The sequence below is a fragment of the Nansenia antarctica genome, assembly GCF_963989245.1.
Source record: "Nansenia antarctica genome assembly, chromosome: 1".
NCBI lineage: Eukaryota > Metazoa > Chordata > Actinopteri > Argentiniformes > Microstomatidae > Nansenia > Nansenia antarctica.
This window is the reverse complement of record NC_137674.1, coordinates 68,287,704-68,305,797: the sequence shown is the minus strand read 5'-3', so window position 1 is coordinate 68,305,797 and position 18,094 is coordinate 68,287,704. Positions and strand designations below refer to the sequence as shown.

At 45.9% G+C, this 18,094-nt stretch overlaps 1 protein-coding gene across 1 annotated transcript in view; it reads right to left on the bottom strand.

The window, feature by feature from the left end:
• Positions 1-514: 514 nt before the first annotated feature.
• Positions 515-18,094, bottom strand: part of guf1 (GTP binding elongation factor GUF1) — a 21,935-nt gene continuing 4,355 nt past the window's right edge. The window contains exons 5-18 of the mRNA XM_080541139.1: positions 17,879-17,956; positions 16,157-16,240; positions 15,987-16,051; positions 15,093-15,195; positions 12,002-12,102; positions 11,392-11,531; positions 10,931-11,054; positions 10,410-10,542; positions 10,018-10,164; positions 9,588-9,721; positions 9,391-9,492; positions 1,986-2,105; positions 1,035-1,071; positions 515-874 (exon numbers count right to left, since the gene is read on the bottom strand). Coding sequence (XP_080397265.1) covers positions 743-874; positions 1,035-1,071; positions 1,986-2,105; positions 9,391-9,492; positions 9,588-9,721; positions 10,018-10,164; positions 10,410-10,542; positions 10,931-11,054; positions 11,392-11,531; positions 12,002-12,102; positions 15,093-15,195; positions 15,987-16,051; positions 16,157-16,240; positions 17,879-17,956 — 1,500 coding nt within the window. The 3' untranslated portion in view covers positions 515-742. The remainder of the gene's footprint in view (positions 875-1,034; positions 1,072-1,985; positions 2,106-9,390; positions 9,493-9,587; positions 9,722-10,017; positions 10,165-10,409; positions 10,543-10,930; positions 11,055-11,391; positions 11,532-12,001; positions 12,103-15,092; positions 15,196-15,986; positions 16,052-16,156; positions 16,241-17,878; positions 17,957-18,094) is intronic.

Genomic DNA, 18,094 nt, shown 5'->3' with positions numbered 1-18,094 from the left:
CTATTGTTCTATTATTATTTTTATGCTGTGTGGATATTTTAAAGCACTTTGAGCTGCAACGTTTGCAGGAAAAGTGCTATACAAGTTATTATTATTAGTGAAGAGGAGTTGGATAGATCCAGTAGATGGCAGTAGTGCAACGCTAAGGATGCAAGCTGCCGTTGAATCCAAAAGAAGAAGAAGAAGAGGGAGAAAAAAGTATATTCAGCTGCTAGATCATTTTTGATCTGTCATATCCATAAATACTTATATGGTGTGTGTGTGTGTGTGTGTGTGTGAGACACAAATAAGATTTCATGCATTTCAAGTGGCATATTTGTAATCATGACGACGTAGACATCTAAGAATGCATTTCACCATGTAAATTCCCAAAATAGTGAAAATACCACCGCTCATCCGTGATCAGACTTAGCTGAGATGCTGCAGCTGAAGAGTATCAAATAGAGTAATACAACAAGCAATACATCCTTCTTGTTTATTAACTACAAACATTTTTTTTTACCATTTAGCAGACGCTTTTATCTTCTCCACAGTCTGGAGTAACTTAGCCCTAAGTGCCTGCCTCAAGGGCACACTAGTGGTGGTGTTCCCAGGTGGGAGGAGAAGGAGGAGGAGAAGGGGGGGGAGAAGGAGGAGGAGGAGAAGGGGAAGGAGGGAGGAGGGGGAGGGAGAAGAAGGGGGAGGAGGAAAAGGGGGAGGGTGAGGAGGAGGAGGAGAAGGGGGAGGAAGAGGAGGAGGAGAGTTATTTGTTCCTCTTCAGGACGGTGATGAAGGCGTCTTTGGGGATCTCAACATTTCCCACCAGACGCATCTTCTTCTTGCCCTCCGCCTGCCTCTTCAGGAGCTTCATCTTCCTCGTGATGTCCCCTCCATACTACACACACGCACGCACACGCACACACACACACACACACACACACAGTTACCATACAGTACATACCTGTCCCTCACACAAACAGACAGACAGACAGACATACAGTCAGGGTTTAGGAGACAGACTGACCCCAGGTCAGGGTTAGGGTTTAGGGACTTACACATTTAGCGAGGACGTTCTTCCTGAAGGCCTTGATCCTGGACAGACAGACAGACAGACATCATGTTATAACTACTTCTATATATAGAATATCCAGAATCAGGTCTGGGGACCAGTCAGGTCTGTTCTTAGTCAGGTCTGTTCTTAGTCTGGTCTGTTCTCAGGTCTGTTCTTAGTCTGGTCTGTTCTTAGTCTGGTCTGTTCTTAGTCTGGTCTGTTCTCAGGTCTGTTCTTAGTCTGGTCTGTTCTTAGTCTGGTCTGTTCTCAGGTCTGTTCTTAGTCTGGTCTGTTCTCAGGTCTGTTCTTAGTCTGGTCTGTTCTCAGGTCTGTTCTTAGTCAGGTCTGTTCTTAGTCTGGTCTGTTCTTAGTCTGGTCTGTTCTCAGGTCTGTTCTTAGTCTGGTCTGTTCTTAGTCTGGTCTGTTCTTAGTCTGGTCTGTTCTCAGGTCTGTTCTTAGTCTGGTCTGTTCTCAGGTCTGTTCTTAGTCTGGTCTGTTCTTAGTCTGGTCTGGTCTGTTCTCAGGTCTGTTCTTAGTCTGGTCTGTTCTCAGGTCTGTTCTTAGTCTGGTCTGTTCTCAGGTCTGTTCTTAGTCAGGTCTGTTCTTAGTCTGCTCTGTTCTCAGGTCTGTTCTTAGTCTGGTCTGTTCTCAGGTCTGTTCTTAGTCTGGTCTGTTCTCAGGTCTGTTCTTAGTCAGGTCTGTTCTTAGTCTGGTCTGTTCTTAGTCTGCTCTGTTCTCAGGTCTGTTCTTAGTCTGGTCTGTTCTTAGTCTGGTCTGTTCTCAGGTCTGTTCTTAGTCAGGTCTGTTCTTAGTCTGGTCTGTTCTTAGTCAGGTCTGTTCTTAGTCTGGTCTGTTCTCAGGTCTGTTCTTAGTCTGGTCTGTTCTCAGGTCTGTTAGGGTTAGGTCTGTTCTCAGGTCTGTTAGGGTTAGGGTTAGGTGTGTCCTCCAGACTTACGTTTCCCTGGCGATGACCTTGTTCCCTACAGCCGCCTGCACGGCAATCTCAAACATCTGGCGCGGGATGGCCTCCTGTAGACGCTCACACATGGCCTTCCCTGCACTGTAGGCCCGCGACCTAACACGGACACGCACACGCACACACACCCAACACACACATAACATCACACACTGAGATATATGTGTGAATGTATGTGTGTATAGTGTAGTTAGGTCCATATATTTGGACACACACAGATTTTTTTTATTTGAGCTGTTTACCAAAACATCTTCAAGTTACAGTTATATAATGAATATGGGCTTAAAGTGCAGAATCTCAGCTTTAGGGTAAGGGTATTCACATCCAAATTGAAGGAAGGGTTTAAGAATTACAGCTCTTTAATATGTAGCTCCCTCTTTTTCAAGGGACCAAAAGTAATTGGACAATTGACTCAAAAGCTGTTTCATGGGCTAGTTGATAGGGCTGAATAAAGGTTTTCATTAATGTTAAATAAGGTTAAAACAGGATACTCTATATATGTTAAATGATATAGTTGGATGTTCTGTATGATTCTGTGTAACACTGTGTAAATTTTGTACAGCCTATCTCTTAGCTCTGTTAATGATTCACCCATTTTGTCCCTGAGCCCCTTCTCTCCCCTGCTTATCAGATTTACATGAACTTTTCCTCACCCATTCGAAAACAGGTTTTGGTCGCCCAACGGCCACGTCTGCTTAAATGATTCGTTCTGAAACATCACCCCACTTTTCTAGGACACTGATAGGTTCACCACTGCCTCCTCCTTTCCATTCTGTATGAGAACTGAACCACATGTTTTCCATTCTGAGAGAATAAATAAACTGGCTTACAGGAGAGAATTTAGTACCAATATGGCGTCTCTTCCTACAGGAGAGGCCTCATATTCGTCCTCCTTGCAAGTAAATACTAATCATGATTGATTCCGTGTCTCTTTGTTGTTTAAAGTCTATGGTCTGTTTGAACTAGCGACGGGTTAAGCATGGCTTGCATTACAACCAAGCTGAATAGAATATGGCATTTAAGCCCAGAACCAGAACCCGACATTTGGTCCTTCGAGCCGGATCTCAAGGTCGTCTGATGGGGGAAGAAGACTCGACAACGCCGACAGTCTGTTGCAACAGCCCGGGATCGAGCGAACCCGGTCAAAGTCCTGGAACGTCAAATTCGCTCCAGGCCGGTGCGTTAGATGTCGAACCTTTCTCCTCCAAAAGGACGGCTGACGAGATCCAGACCAAGACATAAGCAACAAAGACCGGTAAATATAGAAACTATGAATGAAAGTGAATTATAATAGAAAAAGAAAGATTGCAATCGAATTGAATAGTCTATCTATCCTTGTACAAAATAGGAGTTGTTTGACATGCAAAATAATCCACTTTAAAAGACAGATGAATATCTTTTTATGCTATGTAAACAGTAGACTAATGGAAATTAGACTGTGGAGTAGTTTGACATACGAAAGGAATCCACTTTGAAAGATAAATGGATATCCTTTTCGTGTTAGGTAAACAGCAGACTAAGAATGGAACTGAAACTATGAACTGTGTGAGAGAGTGTGAGAGTGAGGAACAGAGAGAGAAATGAGAGGACCCAACTAATCACAGACGTGTGTATGGTTGTGTTTAAACTACAGGGAAGTGGTTTCAGCTATAAAAGAAAAGACAGGGCAAGAAGTGAAGAGAGAGAGAAATGTTAAAGTTATTTAAGGACGAGGGTGAGGAGAGAGAGAGAAGGAGAGAAAGCAGGAGAAAGCAGGAGAGAGAGAGAGAAGGCAGGAGAGAGAGAGGGAATGTGTGTTTGAGTAAGAGATAAGGGAGTGTGTGTGTGACAGAGAGAGCGAGTGTATGTGTGTGTGAAAGAGATAAGAGAGAGTGTGTGTGTTTAAGACAGAGAGAGGGAATGTGTGTTTGAGTAAGAGATAAGAGTGTGTGACAGAGAGAGCAAGTGGGAGTGCAAGAGAGAGAGAGAGAGAGACAGAGACAGAGAGCGAGAGCAGGAGAGAGAGACAGATAGGAGACTAGGAGAGGAGACGAGGAGACTAGGAAACGAGTAGAGGAGACGAGGAGAGGAGACTAGGAGACTAGGAGAGGAGACGAGGAGAGGAGACTAGGAGACTAGTAGAGGAGTAGAGGAGACTAGGAGACTAGTAGAGGAGTAGAGGAGACTAGGAGACGAGGAGAGGAGACGAGGAATAGACAGACAGACAGGAGACAGACAGACAGAAAGAGAGGAATAGACAGACAGACAGGAGACAGACAGACAGAAAGAGAGGAATAGACAGACAGACAGGAGACAGACAGACAGAAAGAGAGGAATAGACAGACAGACAGGAGACAGACAGACAGAAAGAGAGGAATAGACAGACAGACAGGAGACAGACAGACAGAAAGAAAGGAATAGACAGACAGACAGGAGACAGACAGACACGGACAGAGAGAGAGAGGGAGAGAGAGAGGGAGAGAGAGAGAGAGAGGGAGAGAGAGAGAGAGAGAGAGAGAGAGAGAGAGAGAGAGAGAGAGAGAGAGAGACTATGAACTGTGTGCGTTTGAGGCAGAAGAGGAGCGCAAGGGTGGGGGCTATGTGTCAGAGTGGACACAGAACAGCAAACAGAGAGAGAGAGAGAGAGAGGGAGGGAGACAGAGGATTTTTAGTGTGACCCCCTCAGAGACCAGGGGAGTAATACGAATTTGGAATAGATGGGAAAATTGTATTACCACAAAGCCTCTACAAACAGCAGCTAATTTGATACATGGTCTTTTTGATGACATGTATCAAAAAGCAGGGAAATGATGATTGACAGGAGTTAACGCACATTTTCACGTATATAATTACACAATTTAAAAACAAAAAAAATTTATAGTGATAATGGCGCACATTTCGTGAACGAATTGATCAAACACAGTGTCCAAACACCTGGACATTGAAGAGTGTGTTTCTCTAATGGAAACACACATGACAATAAAATTGAGACCTATGGGTTTGATTGAATGAATGAATGAATGAATGAATGAAATAAATGAAATTAATGAATTTGAAATAGTAAATGGGAGAAGGGTTTAGACTACCCATAGTAGACGACAATAGGGAAGTATTGATTGATTGATTGAAAACTTTATTAGACGATTTGCAGAAGCAAGTGACATGAAAGTACATATTTCAATTGGGGTCCTAGATACTCAATTCATCGTTATATGTAAAAACAGCAGATTTGGCAGAAACAGAAAACACACTGGCCACGTGGATGGCTATTTGGGAAATAGCCAGAACAAATGATCTGCCAGTCCCTTTCTGTTTCCTACAGGATCGAGAATCATCGACGAGATGGAAGGAGAACACTAGCGCAGCCCGCGGTGGGTTGAGCCATTTGGGGTGCTGCTGAGCATCTCAACCGCTGTCAAGATTGCAGAACGAGATACGTGGATGCACAGAGCCATTGAGGGAGGGTGACATTGTTTCCCTCGAACGACGGGTAGTGGTGGAAGCCCGGGCTACAAAGGGGTTATTCAGTTAGTGAATTACGTCTCAAACCCGGTGAAGAATTCTTCAGATCCACTATCTCTTAGAATGAGGGGACGAAATCCTCCCGACGACCCAAACGAGACGCCCGTCCAGGCACACGACCCAGTCTGGGGCAGTAATGTCCCAAGATGACATAGAAACCCTGAACTATCAATCAGAGACATTTGTAAACGCATCCCTTACGAACTGAATGACTCTTGACCTATCGATTGCAGTAGCAGGAGGAACATGTGTGATGCTTGACATCAAATGATTGTTTGTTGTGTCTTCCCCTGCTTCAAAGCTATGACTAACAAACTGATTTCAGGAATATTTGGAACCTAAGAACCACCCAATTTGAGAAACTCTAATCCAAGTTGAGGTTCATGTGTGATCTGTACGACGATGTTGAATGACAGTTAAACTAGAAAATATGAAAGAAAGTTAAAACGACCTGAATAAAGAAGAGAATGTTTGTATCGTGATAAATTATGAAAAACAGCAGGGAATGATAGGGCTGAATAAAGGTTTTCATTAATGTTAAATAAGGTTAAAACAGGATACTCTATATATGTTAAATGATATAGTTGGATGTTCTGTATGATTCTGTGTAACACTGTGTAAATTTTGTACAGCCTATCTCTTAGCTCTGTTAATGATTCACCCATTTTGTCCCTGAGCCCCTTCTCTCCCCTGCTTATCAGATTTACATGAACTTTTCCTCACCCATTCGAAAACAGGTTTTGGTCGCCCAACGGCCACGTCTGCTTAAATGATTCGTTCTGAAACATCACCCCACTTTTCTAGGACACTGATAGGTTCACCACTGCCTCCTCCTTTCCATTCTGTATGAGAACTGAACCACATGTTTTCCATTCTGAGAGAATAAATAAACTGGCTTACAGGAGAGAATTTAGTACCAATATGGCGTCTCTTCCTACAGGAGAGGCCTCATATTCGTCCTCCTTGCAAGTAAATACTAATCATGATTGATTCCGTGTCTCTTTGTTGTTTAAAGTCTATGGTCTGTTTGAACTAGCGACGGGTTAAGCATGGCTTGCATTACAACCAAGCTGAATAGAATATGGCATTTAAGCCCAGAACCAGAACCCGACACTAGTGTAGGCTATTCCTTCATTATTTCTTTATCAATTAAGCAGGTAAAAGGTCTGAGTTGATTCCAAGTGTGGCATTTGCATTTGGAAGCTGTTGCTGTATACCCACAACATGCAGTCAACGGAGCTCTCAATGCAAGTGAAACAGGCCATCCTTAGGCTGCAAATCAAACAAAAAAAATCCATCATAGAGATAGCGGGAGCATTAGGAGTGGCCAAATTAACAGTTTGGTACATTCTGAGAAACAAAGAATGCACTGGTGAGCTCTGCACCACAAACGTCCTCTTAACGTCCATGGAAGACAAGAGTGGTGGATGATCGCAGGATCCTTTACATGGTAAAGAAAAACCCCTCCACAACATCCAGCCAAGTGAAGAACAGTCTCCAGGAGGTAGGCATATCATTATCTAAGTATACCATAAAGGGTAGACTTCACATGAACAAATACAGAGGGTTCACCTCAAGGTGCAAGTCATTCATAAGCCTCAAGAAAGAAGGAAGAAAGGTCAGATTAGACCTTAGCAAAAAACATCTAAAAAAGCCAGCCCTGTTCTGGAAAAGCATTCTTTGGACAGATGAAACTAAGATCAACCTGTACCAGAATGATGGGAAGAAAAAAGTATGGAGAAGGCTTAGAACAGCTCATGATCCGACTCATACTACATAATCTGTAAAAAAAAAAAACGGTGGAGGCAGTGTGATGACATGGGCATGCATGGCTTCCAATGGCACTGGGTCGATTGGATGGCGCTTCACAATACAGATGGACAATGACCCAAAACATACTGTGTAAGCAACCCAGGAGTTTTTTAAGGCAAAGAAGTGGAATATTCTGCAATGGCCGAGTCAATCACCTGATCTCAACCCGATCAAGCATGCATTTCACTTGGTGAAGACAAAACTAAAGGCAGAAAGACCCACAAACAAACAACAACTGAAGACAGCTGCAATAAAGGCCTGGAAAAGCATCACAAAGGAGGAAACCCAGCATTTGGTGATGTCCATGGGTTCCAGACTTCAGGCAGTCATTGCCTGCAAAGGATTCTCGACAAAGTATAAACAAATGTTTATTTTATTTATGATTATGTTAATTTGTCCAATTACTTTTGAGCTCCTAAAAATAGGGGACTGTGTATAAAAATGGTTGCAATTCCTAAATGTTTCATACAATATTTTTGTTCAACCCCTTGAATTAAAGCTGAAAGTCTGCACTTCAATTATATTTCGATTGTTTCATTTCAAATCCATTGTGGTGGCATACAGAGCCAAAATTATGGAAATTGTATTACTGTCCAAATCCGTATTTCCAGACCTGTGTGTGTGTGTGTGTGTGTGTGTGTGTGTGTGTGTGTGTGTGTGTGTGTGTGTGCGTGTGCGTGGCATGTGCGTGTGTGTGTGTGTGTGTGTGTGTGTGTGTGTGTGTGTGTCTTAGGGATGGGCCGAAATATTGTATGGCGATATATCGCGATACAAAAATGTGACGATACGTATTGTGTTGTAGAAAAATTGATCGCAAAATGAACTGTTTTATTTTCCATTAGCTACACCTCACCATTTGAACATTAGAGGGTGCAATCACCATTGTATTGCCTCTGCAAAATTTCCCGGATGTGTGCACACAACACCCTGAATGCCGCACGCTGCCTGAATGTAACGTTATTTGACCAGTCAAACATGGATCCTGCGACCGAAATTGAGGATGCTCCACCTATATACAAATAATTTGTGTGGCAGTTCTTCGGGTTTCCAGTCTTAAAAGAAGACGGTAATAGAGTCATCGACAAGATACACACACCATCCGGACTGAGGAACATCCGTACACCATGGCCAACACAAAAAATATGAATCACCATCTTCAGAGACCACCACAAAGATATAAAAAAGAGCCCAGCACAGAGCCTATCTAAGGGACAGGTAACACTTAAACTGTCCCTGTTTGTGTTCAACTGTTTATGTAGATTTTTCTAAGAAAAACATGTCCATATCCTAGGCCAGGCTAGATGGAAATAGGATGTTTAAAAGTATCCAGCCAAAGTTTTAGCTTGCACTGTAACAAGCCACAAAACATTTTTATTTCATGGAACGGAATAAATAAGTTATTGTTCAGTCACCCTTTTTCATCTTGTTTTATTTATGATATCGTATCGTGACTGTATCGTATCGTGAACCCCTGTATCGAGAGGTGGATCGTATCGTGAGTTGAGTGTATCGTCCCATCCCTAGTGTGTGTATATATGTATGTGTGTGTGTGTGTGTGTGTGTGTGTGTGTGCATGTGTTCAGGCCTGCCGCAACGCTGTACAAGCACTCCACTGTAAAGCCTAGTATGTTCAGTCTGTGTAGTGACAATTCTGAATTGTTCTCTAATATTTCATCAAACACCCCCCGATGCTGTAATTGTCAATGAAAATCACAAAGAGGTGCTCATTCTAGACGTTGGCTGCACCTTTGACCATAGCCTAGAGGAAGCATTTTTAACCAAGATCTTGAAATACCAACAGCGGGAGCAGGCCATATCACAACTGGGTTACAGATGTAAACTTTTAGTTTTCATATTTGGCAGCCTGGGCCATGTTCATAAGCTTGATTACCCATGAGCTGGATACTGTCTGTTTTATAGTATTGATACTGTATCTGTCAATCCACTGTTATCATTTGGTGTGAATGACATCCTATGTGTAGGCATAACTGGTTGTCAACTCAACACTGTGTGCGTGTGTATATATGTATGTGTGTGTGTGTGTGTGTGTGTGTGTGTGTGTGTGTGTTACTTGTGGACGATGGTGGTCAGCTCCTCCACTGGTCGTCCGTTCAGCAGGATGTCCATCTTGATCAGATCAGCCGGTTGGTAACCTGCATCCTCATAGTCAAAGCTGCCTCACACACACACACACACACACACACACACTGGTAACCTGCATCCTCATAGTCAAAGCTGCCACACACACTCAGGTTTACACACACACACCTGGCGTATCCTGAGCTCATGGACTTCAGAAGGTCGTAGAAGTCCACCACCACCTCGTTGAGAGGGAACAGGTACTTCATCATCACGCGATGCTCGTCTATGTACACCATGTTCATCTGCACCGCACGCCGGTTCTACACACACACACACACACACACACGACAACACACTCAGATACACACGTGTGGAAAGGAGAGGAGAGGGGAAAAGGGGAGGGGAGAGGAGAGGAGAGGGGACGGGAGGGGACGGGAGGGGAGAAGGGGAGGGGAGAGGAGAGGAGAGGAGAGGGGACGGGAGGGGAGGAGAGGAGGGAAGAGGAGAGGAGAGGAGAGGGGAGGAGGAGAGGGGAGGGAAAGGGAGAGGAGAAGAGAGGGGAGGGGAGGGGAGGGGAGGGGAGGGGAGGGGAGAGGAGAGGGGAGGACAGACGTACCAGACACAGACCCATGATCTTGCCAGTGTAGTCGTCGGGGGCGATGATGGTTCCTATGACGATAGGCTCCAGGTACTCCGTCACCAGGGACTTGTCAGGGAAGTGGGCGGGGTTAATGATGGTGATGACCTCCTGACCTCCGTGCTCCTGCAGCACAGACGACAGTTAGCATTAGCCCTGTTAGCATTCGCCCGGTTAGCATTAGTCCTGTTAGCATTCACCCGGTTAGCATTAGTCTGGTTAGCATTAGGGGGCCAGAGATGGGCGGGGCCAGAGGGGGCATGGCCAGAAAGGGAGGGGCCAGAGAGGGGGAGGGGCAGGCCCAGATGGGGGGTGGCCAGAGAGAGGAGGGGCCAGAGAGGGGCAGGGCCAGAGAGGGGGTGGGGCCTCACCTTGATGAGCCTGGCTGAGGAAAGGACGGCCCTGTAGGGGACGGTGGGTGCCGTGACGATGACGTTGGCATTGTGTTCCTGCTCCAACCGCTGATTAAACACCTCCATGTGCAGCAGGCCCAAGAAACCGAGCCTGGGGGGGAGGAGGGAGGGGGGAGGGTTGAACACCTCCATATGGAGCTGGGGGGGGTTAGACCCTGGGGGGGTCTCCTTTATCTAATTACTGAAACTGAAATGTCATGGCAAATAGTGTCTGGCTTCCTAAATACTGTCCGGGTGATTAGGGTCACACATACTGTATTTCACTATCACAACTACTATCCTCTAGTCCAAAAGTTACATATGCAATACGCAGGTGGTTTAATGGTGTGTGTGTGTGTATGGTGTGTGTGTGTATGTGTATGTGTGTGTGTGTGTGTATGTGTGTGTGTGTGTGTGTATGGTGTGTTTGTGGTATGTGTGTGTGTATGGTGTGTTTGTGGTGTGTGTGTGTGTGTGTGTGTGTGTGTGTGTGTGTGTACCTCCACCCCGCCCCCAGGGCCAGGCTGCTGTCTCTCTGGACGCTGACAGACGAGTCGTTGAGCGTCAGTTTGTCCACGGCGCTGCGGAGCGCAGGGTACTCCCCCTGGTCTATAGGGTACATCCCTAAACACACACACCACACACATTTCATACAACAAGGGCAATTCAAAGTCCTTTACATATAGAATAAAAAAAATACAGGATAGTGAAAACAATTTTTAAAATAAATAAATGGGACTATAGTCGTTAGGTGAGAGGGCGATGTAGATTTGAGTGTCATCCGCATAGTTTGGTAGCCAATTTTGTTCTTTTTTATGATGTGTCCCAATAGAAGCATGTCGAGATTGAATAGAAGGGGGCCAAGGAGTGATCCTTGGGGAACCCCACATGTTATTTTAATTGTGTCAGAGGTAGAGAGTGTGTGTGTGTGTGATTAGGTGTGTGTGTGTGTGTGTAGTACCAGCGAACACCATGGGTCTGGCGGGGGTGAAGCCGGGCAGTGGGGGGACGGGGCAGCGCTGCAGGAACAGCGTGTCTCCCACCTGCGCCTCCTTCACCTCCTTCATACCCGCCACCATGTAGCCCACCTGCCCCGCGTACCTGGAGGGGAGGGGGGGGGCAGTCAGACAGGCAGGCAGAAATACAGACAGGCAGGCAGACAGACAGGTACTTACAGTGTGTTAGTGGGGTGAGACAGGTACTTACAGGGTGGTAGTGGGGTGAGACAGTTACTTACAGGGTGTTAGTGGGGTGAGACAGGTACTTACAGGGTGGTAGTGGGGTGAGACAGTTACTTACAGGGTGTTAGTGGGGTGAGACAGGTACTTACAGGGTGGTAGTGGGGTGAGACAGGTACTTACAGGGTGGTAGTGGGGTGAGGGTGAGACAGGTACTTACAGGGTGGTAGTGGGGTGAGGGTGAGACAGGTACCTACAGGGTGGTAGTGGGGTGAGGGTGAGACAGGTACCTACAGGGTGGTAGTGGGGTGAGACAGGTACCTACAGGGTGGTAGTGGGGTGAGGGTGAGACAGGTACCTACAGGCTGGTAGTGGGGTGAGACAGGTACCTACAGGGTGGTAGTGGGGTGCTCCTCAGGCCTCAGGACTCCCAGCTCGTTCACCTCGTACGTTTTCCCCAGAGACGCCGACATGATCCTGTCTCCCCGACTCACCTGGCAGGGTCAAAGGTCAGGCTAGGGTTAGTTAGTGTCAGGGTCAGGGTCAGAGGTCAGAGGTTAGGGTCAGGGTAAGGTCAGGGTCAGGTTAGGGTCAGATCAGGGTCAGGTCAGGGTCAGGGTGAGGTTAAACCCCTTTCACACATACAAGCCTTCCCAGTATATTCCACGAAATGTACCTGGTACGGTGTATGTGTGAACACGACTGACCAGGGAAATCCTATTACCCTGGTCGGGACCTTGTGTGATTCCATGGAATTTACAGGGAAGGCTTAGGTGTGAACAGAAGCCTGAACATTGCCTGGTCCGGCAGGTGAAGGGTTACATATGTCTGACGCAAGACGTTTTCACGTGGAACAAGTTAACCAATCACAGCGAGTAGTTTCTCACTACTTTTGTAGGCGGCGGAGCAGGGACTGGTCGATCCCCGCGTAGAGTGCGTTACAGTAGTCCAGGCGAGTAGTGACAAAGGCATGTATCACACTCTCCAGGTTCTTCTGGGAGAGGTAGGCCTTTGTCTTGGCCAGGAGTCTAAGATGATAAAAACATTTTTTTACAACGGAGCTGACTTGCTTTTCAAATTTAAAAGCACTATCAAAAATTACTCCAAGGTTCCTAACTGAGGTGGAGAGGTTAGAACTCAGGGGACCAAGGGCATCGACGAGGGGGGCCGGGGGGCACAATTAAAAACAATAACCTCCGTTTTTTTTTTCATTGAGGGTTAAAAAGTTTTCTGACATCCAGCACTTTATTTCGGTCAGGCAGTCAAGCAGGGTCTGTAATGTGGTTTTCCCTTGGGTTAATTTTAAGGGAAGGTAAACCTGCACGTCATCGGCGAAGCAGTGGAAGGAGATGCTGAATTTTGCCAGGATCTGACCTAGGGGCAGGGCCATGATTGATCCTTGGGGCACTCCACAGGTGAGGGGGGCTACTGAGGAGGAGAGGTCACCGAGTTGGACAGAAAAAGTCCGCTTATTTAGGTAAGACCGGAACCAGTCCAAGGCGACGCCCCTGATGCCTACATAATGCTCAAGTCGAGCTAGTAGAATCATGTGATCTACAGTGTCAAATGCAGCTGTGAGATCAAGGAGCAGCAGGATAGAGGGGTTACCTGCATCGGCGGCTATAATAAGGTCGTTAAAGACACAGAGAAGGGCCGTTTCAGTGCTGTGGCGCGGAAGCCAGACTGGAATTTATCGTGTATGTTATGTTGCTCAAGGAAGGCTTGTAGTTGTAGGTGGACTATGCGCTCCAGAACTTTTGAGAGGAATGGTAACTGGGAAATGGGTCTGAAATTGGCAAGGAGTGAAGTGCTAAAAGTGAAGTGCTCTTATGACACTTAACTCCTCCTACTGTCGCCGCTCGTTGCTGGTCTGTTGTGTGGAGTGGAGAACGTATCCTACCCGAACCTATATGGAACTTTTCAAATGCGTGCCGAGGTGAGCCGAACCGGTCTGGTCAATGGAAAAGCCCCATCATTTACAGGGAACTATGTGTGAGAGGGGCTTAGGGTCAGGTCAGGTTAAGGTCAGGTTAAGGTCAGGTTAGGTTAGGGCTAGGTTATGGTCAGGTTAGGGCTAGGTTAGGGTCAGGTTAGGGCTAGGTTAGGGTCAGGTTAAGGCTAGGTTAGGGTTAGGTTAGGGCTAGGTTAGGGTCAGGTTAGGGCTAGGTTAGGGTCAGGTTAAGGCTAGGTTAGGGTTAGGGTCAGGTTAGGGCTAGGTTAGGGTCAGGTTAGGGTCAGGTTAGGGCTAGGTTAGGGTCAGGTCAAGGCTAGGGGTGAATCCCAATTCACCACTCCGGCTCCGTTTTCACCCCTAATCTCCGTTTTGCGCGTTCACGTGTAGCCGTAGTGGCGTCCCAATTCATTACTCATTTAGGGTTAGGGTTAGGGTTAGGGTTTTCCATGGCTCCGTTTGGAGAAAATCTTGACCCTCGTTCGATTCGGAGCAATGAGACTCCCTTCCGGCATGCATTGCGAAACATCTACAGAAATGTTCTTTTCGCTCTCGTAATCTGCGCGTTTGTCACAGGCTGGAAGTGTCAAGCACAGGCTGGAAGTGTCAAGCACAGCGCGATTTCCATTTCAGAGATGTACAATCATGTTTATTTAGAAATAAATTATTACCTGTGGTGTTTGACAGCATGATAGGCGCGAATTTCCCCCCCTTGGTGGTATATGACGCTATAGTTGTTATTATACCAAAACAACCGGCAATCTAATCCGAGCAGTTGTTATTATGTACTATTATATACTGTATGTAGTTAACTAATGCAGTGGACAGCGGCTGTTTCTCCAGCGTTCCTGTCACATCGGATTTCGTAACGTCATAAAATTAAATCAGTAAGTCATGCATTTTTCCATGTTTCCCTTTGATGGCATATAAATGTAACTAAAGTTCAGCCTCGAAGTTGTTGCACTGTTGTCCTAAATCAGTGCAGACTGGCAGGGTAGGAGCACAGGTTTCATACAGGTTAGAGCTTATTCTGCCATGGTCTGATAATGAAGCATTGTTCTTTTTTATTTGATGACTTGTTTGATCGATTGATAGCGTTCAAGTTCATTCAAGTTGTGAATGAATCGCGAGCGTCAATGCTTTTCTACGATACTACGTGTAATGTCACTTGGACATAGAATAATAAGACACTTGAGTCTGGGTTCAACAAAGGTATAACCAGTTTACTTCGGTTCTCTCGACACCTGTCAGTCACCTTCTGGTAAATCATGAACTCTCTCTTAGGCGCATGCGCTGTCCTGACTATGAATTAACCCATTCATTACACTACGGATGACGTATTAGTGAAGGGTTGTCCCATTTCCCCCGGGGAACCACTACGGCTATGGCTCCAAAACGAGTGACTCCAAAACGAGTGACTCCAAAACGAGCCGAAGTGGTAAAAAAGAGAATCGGGATTGGGCCTAGGTTAGGGTCAGGTTAGGGCTAGGTTAGGGTCAGGTTAGGGTCACGGGTCAAGTTAGGGTAACTGACCTGCCCTCCGAACAGACAGATGTTGGCCACCACTCCTCTGTACGTGTCGAAGGTAGAGTCAAACACCAGCGCTTTGAATGGCTCCTCTAGGCTGGCGGGCGGCCTGCACACACACACACACACACACACACACACACACACACACACACACACACACACACACACACACACACACACACACACACACACACAGGGTTAGGGCTATAAGGACCCAGGTGAAGGAAAGATGGGAGGAGCTATAGTGAAGGTGAGAGGGGCTATATTGAGAGGTGGGAGGAGCTATAGTGAAGGTGGGAGGAGCTATAGTTGGAGGAGCTATAGTGAGAGGTGGAAGGAGCTATAGTGGGAGGAGCTATAGTGAGAGGTGGGAGCAGCTATAGTGAGAGGTGGGAGGAGCTATAGTGAAGGTGGGAGGAGCTATAGTGAGAGGTGGGGGGAGCTATAGTGAGAGGAGCTATAGTGAGAGGGTGGGAGTAGCTATATTGAGAGGAGCTATAATGAGAGGTGGGAGAGCTATAGTGAGAGGAGCTATAGTGGGAGGAGCTATAGTGAAGGTGGGAGGGACTATATTGAGAGGTGGGAGGAACTATAGTGAGTGGAGCTATAGTGAAGGTGGGAGGGGCTATATTGAGAGGTGGGAGGAGCTATAGTGAGAGGTGGGAGGAGCTATAGTAAGAGGTGGGAGGGGCTATATGAGAGGCGGGGGGGGCTATATTGAGAGGTGGGAGGAGCTATAGTGAGAGGTGGGAGAGGCTATATTGAGAGGTGGGAGGAGCTATAGTGAGAGGTTTGAGGGGCTATATTGAGAGGTGGGAGGGGCTATATTGAGAGGTGGGAGGAGCTATAGTGAGAGGTGGGAAAGGCTATATTGAGAGGTGGGAGGAGCTAACTCACGGGGGGATCCTGCGCACCACCTCCTCCAGGACACTCCCCACGTTGGTCCCCAGCTTGGCCGAGATCTACAGGAAGTGACATCACCCGTCAGGAAGTGTAACCCACCCTGATGCATTCTTAGGGTCAGGGTCAGGGTTAAGGTCAGGGTTAGGGTTAGTGCTGTAACCCACCCTGATGCATTCTTCAGCCGGGATGTCAAACACCTTCTCAATCTGCTTCTCCACTCGCTCTGGGTCTGCGTTCTTCAGGTCGATCTGGAGACACAAACCACAGAACAACGGCATGGTAGAGAAATGAACATTCAATTCACATTTACTGTAGTTAGATACATTTATCTTAGTTACCGGTAGATACATTTACCTTAGAAAGATACATTTACCTGAGTTATGGTGCTTTCCCACTACCGTATCGTACCGTGTGAGCCCGGTTTGTTTTGCTTTCTCCACTGCCAACCGAGCTGTACCGGGCCGAAGTACCCGTGCTGGTTTTAGCTACCCTTCCTGATTAGAAGCGAAAGGTACTATCCGTGCTAGGCTGTGTGTGACACTGCAGACCGTTGATTGGTCATTGGAGATCGTCACAACATCGTCATCCCATGATCATAGAGTTCACCGCTAACCGCCTTTTTTAAATATCACAACAGATTTCGCTCTCGGAAAATGTCATTTACTTTTTCTGTAATTACTTATTAATAAAGCTTTGAAAAATTATGATAACCATCTTATTATCTTAGTTTAAGGTCATTTCAATGCATCATAGAACTTTTCTTTACAACAAGCATAACAAAAAAATCACTATTATGGCGATGCGCTGTATCTATGCTAGACCGTTCCACAGTCCAGCGCGCTTCATCATCCCCCTTCTAAAACTGCCATCCCCCCTTTCCATTCCTTATGTCATTTTATCAATGAACGTGGTATTACTGCTATTTCAACATTTAGTTTTGCCGTATCGTTTTTGGAGTCGTGTGGTCGCGATTGGGTGCATTTTTCGATAACGATGATGCGGACACCCACACATGTATTGTGGTTTACTTAATACTGTTCAGCTGCACTTGAGGTTACATTCAATGCATGACTTGTGCTAGGCTGAATAAAATTATGAAAACGGCAAGTAACAGGTACGTAACATCCATATGCTGTATAAATAAAGACTACCAGCTAGACACCGGAGCACTTATCTATAACAAACGCGTAGATTGTATGAGCATCCCGGCGTCAGTCCAATGGAAGTGTCAAGCACAGCCTTTCCGTAGAAATACATTGCACCATGTCTAACGTTATATATCTAACGTAACATGTTTTAAGGCTGATCTGTGCATGATAGTGCTGCATTTTGACATAATTCTTATCGCATTTCCCCCCGTTGAGCTGTATAGCGGCACTTATTATAGTGAAGTGCTCTTCACTTAACTCCTCCTACTGTCCCGGCTTGCTCCAGGTCTGTTGTGTATAATGGAGAATCGTTTCTGAAAGTACGGTATGGCCCGGGTAGGATACACATGCGTGCCGTACCGTGCCATACCGGTCTGGTCAATGGAAAAAGCGAAATTTACCTTAGATAGATACATTTACCTTAGATAGATACATTTACCTGAGTTAGATACATGTACCTGAGTTAGATACATTTACCTGAGTTAGATACATTTACCTGAGTTAGATACATTTACCTGAGTTAGATACATGTACCTGAGTTAGATACATTTACATTAGATAGATACATTTACCTTAGATAGATACATTTACCTGAGTTAGATACATGTACCTGAGTTAGATACATTTACCTGAGTTAGATACATGTACCTGAGTTAGATACATTTACCTGAGTTAGATACATTTACCTCATAATGCTGATACTAGGAGGATAAACAACCCTTATGTATGTAAATGTACCTTATTGATGATGGGGATGATGGTCAGCTGAGCTTCGAAGGCCAGGTAGAAGTTAGCCACAGTCTGAGCTTGGATCCCCTGAACACACACACACACACACACACACACACACACACACACACACACACACACACACAGTATTAGACACAACCCAGGAGTAGTTACCTGAGCATGGAAACGCTGTTAGCCTGGTTGTTAGCGTGTTGTGCTAGCATA